General features: G+C 43.0%; 1 protein-coding gene across 1 annotated transcript in view; it reads right to left on the bottom strand.

Moving 5' to 3' along the window:
- LOC104536634 (protein shisa-5-like) overlaps window positions 1–1,710 on the bottom strand; it is a gene marked incomplete at its 5' end in the record, with an annotated part of 3,478 nt that extends 1,768 nt beyond the window's left edge. The window contains 2 exon segments of the mRNA XM_010179308.1: window positions 1–131; window positions 1,595–1,710. Of these exon segments, the coding sequence (XP_010177610.1) occupies window positions 1–131; window positions 1,595–1,710 (247 nt within the window).
- Between the last annotated feature and the right edge of the window lie 370 nt (window positions 1,711–2,080).

Below are 2,080 nucleotides of genomic sequence, written 5' to 3'. Positions count from 1 at the left end.
TCCTGGTTGTGGCTGGATAGCCATGGGCTGATATCCTTGATAAGGGGCTACTGGGTAGTTGGGTGGCACTCCCTGCTGCTGGGGGTAGGGAGAGTGAACCACAGTAGTAGTGGTGGTGGCGGTCACAACAGCTACAAACGAGTAAAAGGAACACGGTTAGTGCTGGTGGTCCTGTTACTGAAATATCAGATCAATAACTTTCTAAGACCATTTTGTGGGAATTAGAAAGCAAGATATTCTTTAATTCAGCGCCGGGCGCAAACGTGAATCGTTTCACAAAGGTAAGCGCACCCGGTAGCGGTTGGCAGCAGCTCACGTGTGCCTTACACACACATATCCATGGCATTACATTTCCAGGAACTAATTAGAATATCTGCATACTAAATGAGCACGCTCTTTTAGCATGAGGAGTGGTCTTCGCTAGTCTTCCTCACACTGCCTGCTGCTTGAACTTTGCTTCTACACAGACTCAGTTCTATGGTCCCGTAAGCTCTGTCCTTCATGGTCGGCCTGCTCCATATTAATTGCCAGCCTGTAGCCTTATCATCTTTTAGGTCCCTGTGCATCTGTTTTGACAAGGCCTAGCTTGTCAAGTTGGTCTGAGTAGGGTGATTCACTGACTTCTTATCTATGCCACTGTCTTGCAAGTCAGAGTCAACAAAGTGGGCCCCAGATAAGCTAAAATCCTGTTATCCCTTTGCAGCCTCTTCCTAGCTAAAGTTAGTCAATATATACGTATAAGAATATTTCTTACATCATCCAGTCTATCAAGTTGCAGTTCTGGGACAGCCAACAACAGTAATGTAAGAACTGTCCTCTCGAGATCAATTTCTCACTTCACAATCTGGGTTATTTCATTTTCAAAGCTCCATGAAAGATTTAGAAATGTATGCCTCTAAATAGCCTTCCACTGATCTCCATGGTAATGAAAGCCTTCACACAGTGGGACAGCAGCCGACTTAACTTCTTCCTCAGCCCTGCAGCCACGTTATCTATCCTTTGGTATATAACTGCTCATTTTCAAATGCTACCTGTTCTTAAGGATTAAGGTGATCAAGATCTCCCTTATTAAGCACAGATCTTCCTACCATGATTGTCCAATTGAGTTCCCTTTTGCATGCTGTGTACACACTAATATATCCACGTGTTAGTACGTCTTCCTCCAATTCAGAAAGGTAAATACATACTAAATCATCGATTTCTGTAGGAACTGATGTTGGATCATTGGTTCATAACTCACTGGAATAAGGGAAAGCATTAACACATTGTTTTCAAGATCCCCTCCCTCTATGCTACTGTTATAGACTTTGGTCAAGGTTGCACTTCTGCAGTCCTGAGCCTTTGGTGTATTTTTTAGGTATATTTTAGGTATATTTTTTAAAGGCTGGGAAAAATTTAAAATTCAATTTTCTCCCCCCGTCACCTAAATAAGCCAACAACAACAAATGCAAAATCCCCATATTGAGGGAGTGGGGAAAGAGAACTTCTAAATGCTTAGAAAATATTCAAAACACATCTCTCTGCAACTTTACATTCCGAAGCAGCTTAAATGCTTATTCTTCAGGTTTAGGTATTGAAACAGAGAGGTACTTACGTCGTGGTCTTCGACATGCTTTGTACAAACAGCAACACGAACAGGTGAGGCACAGAATAATAGTAATTATAGTCACTGCACAAATGGTAACTCCAATCGCAACAAGGGTTCCAAAACTGCAAGAAAGATACCACCAGAAGTAGTAAGAATCTTTCAGATGAATTTATTCCTCTTTAACCCAACCTTCTGTAGCAAGCACACCGCTCGTCCTCCAGTCTGTTACTACTTCATGTGTTTGAACAAGAAACAACTGCCAAATGCAGCGCTAGAGGAGGCCAGGTCTGCCAAGCTCTGCCAAGGACCGCGCTCCCCTGGACATGAAAAGGGCCCAATACGTCTCTTTGCTCCCTCTCATTTTAGTGTAACTGCAATCGTTATTTTAGTGCAGCTGTGTCCCTTTATGTATTCCAAAAGGCTGCAGCGATTAAGTTTCAAAATCACAGCATCCCAGAATATCAGGAGTTGGAAAGGACCTGGAGAGCTCCC

The sequence above is a fragment of the Mesitornis unicolor genome, unplaced genomic scaffold (assembly GCF_000695765.1).
Source record: "Mesitornis unicolor isolate BGI_N332 unplaced genomic scaffold, ASM69576v1 scaffold44462, whole genome shotgun sequence".
Lineage (NCBI taxonomy): Eukaryota > Metazoa > Chordata > Aves > Mesitornithiformes > Mesitornithidae > Mesitornis > Mesitornis unicolor.
The sequence above is the reverse complement of the archived record's forward strand: the minus strand, read 5'-3'. Positions and strand labels throughout refer to the sequence as shown.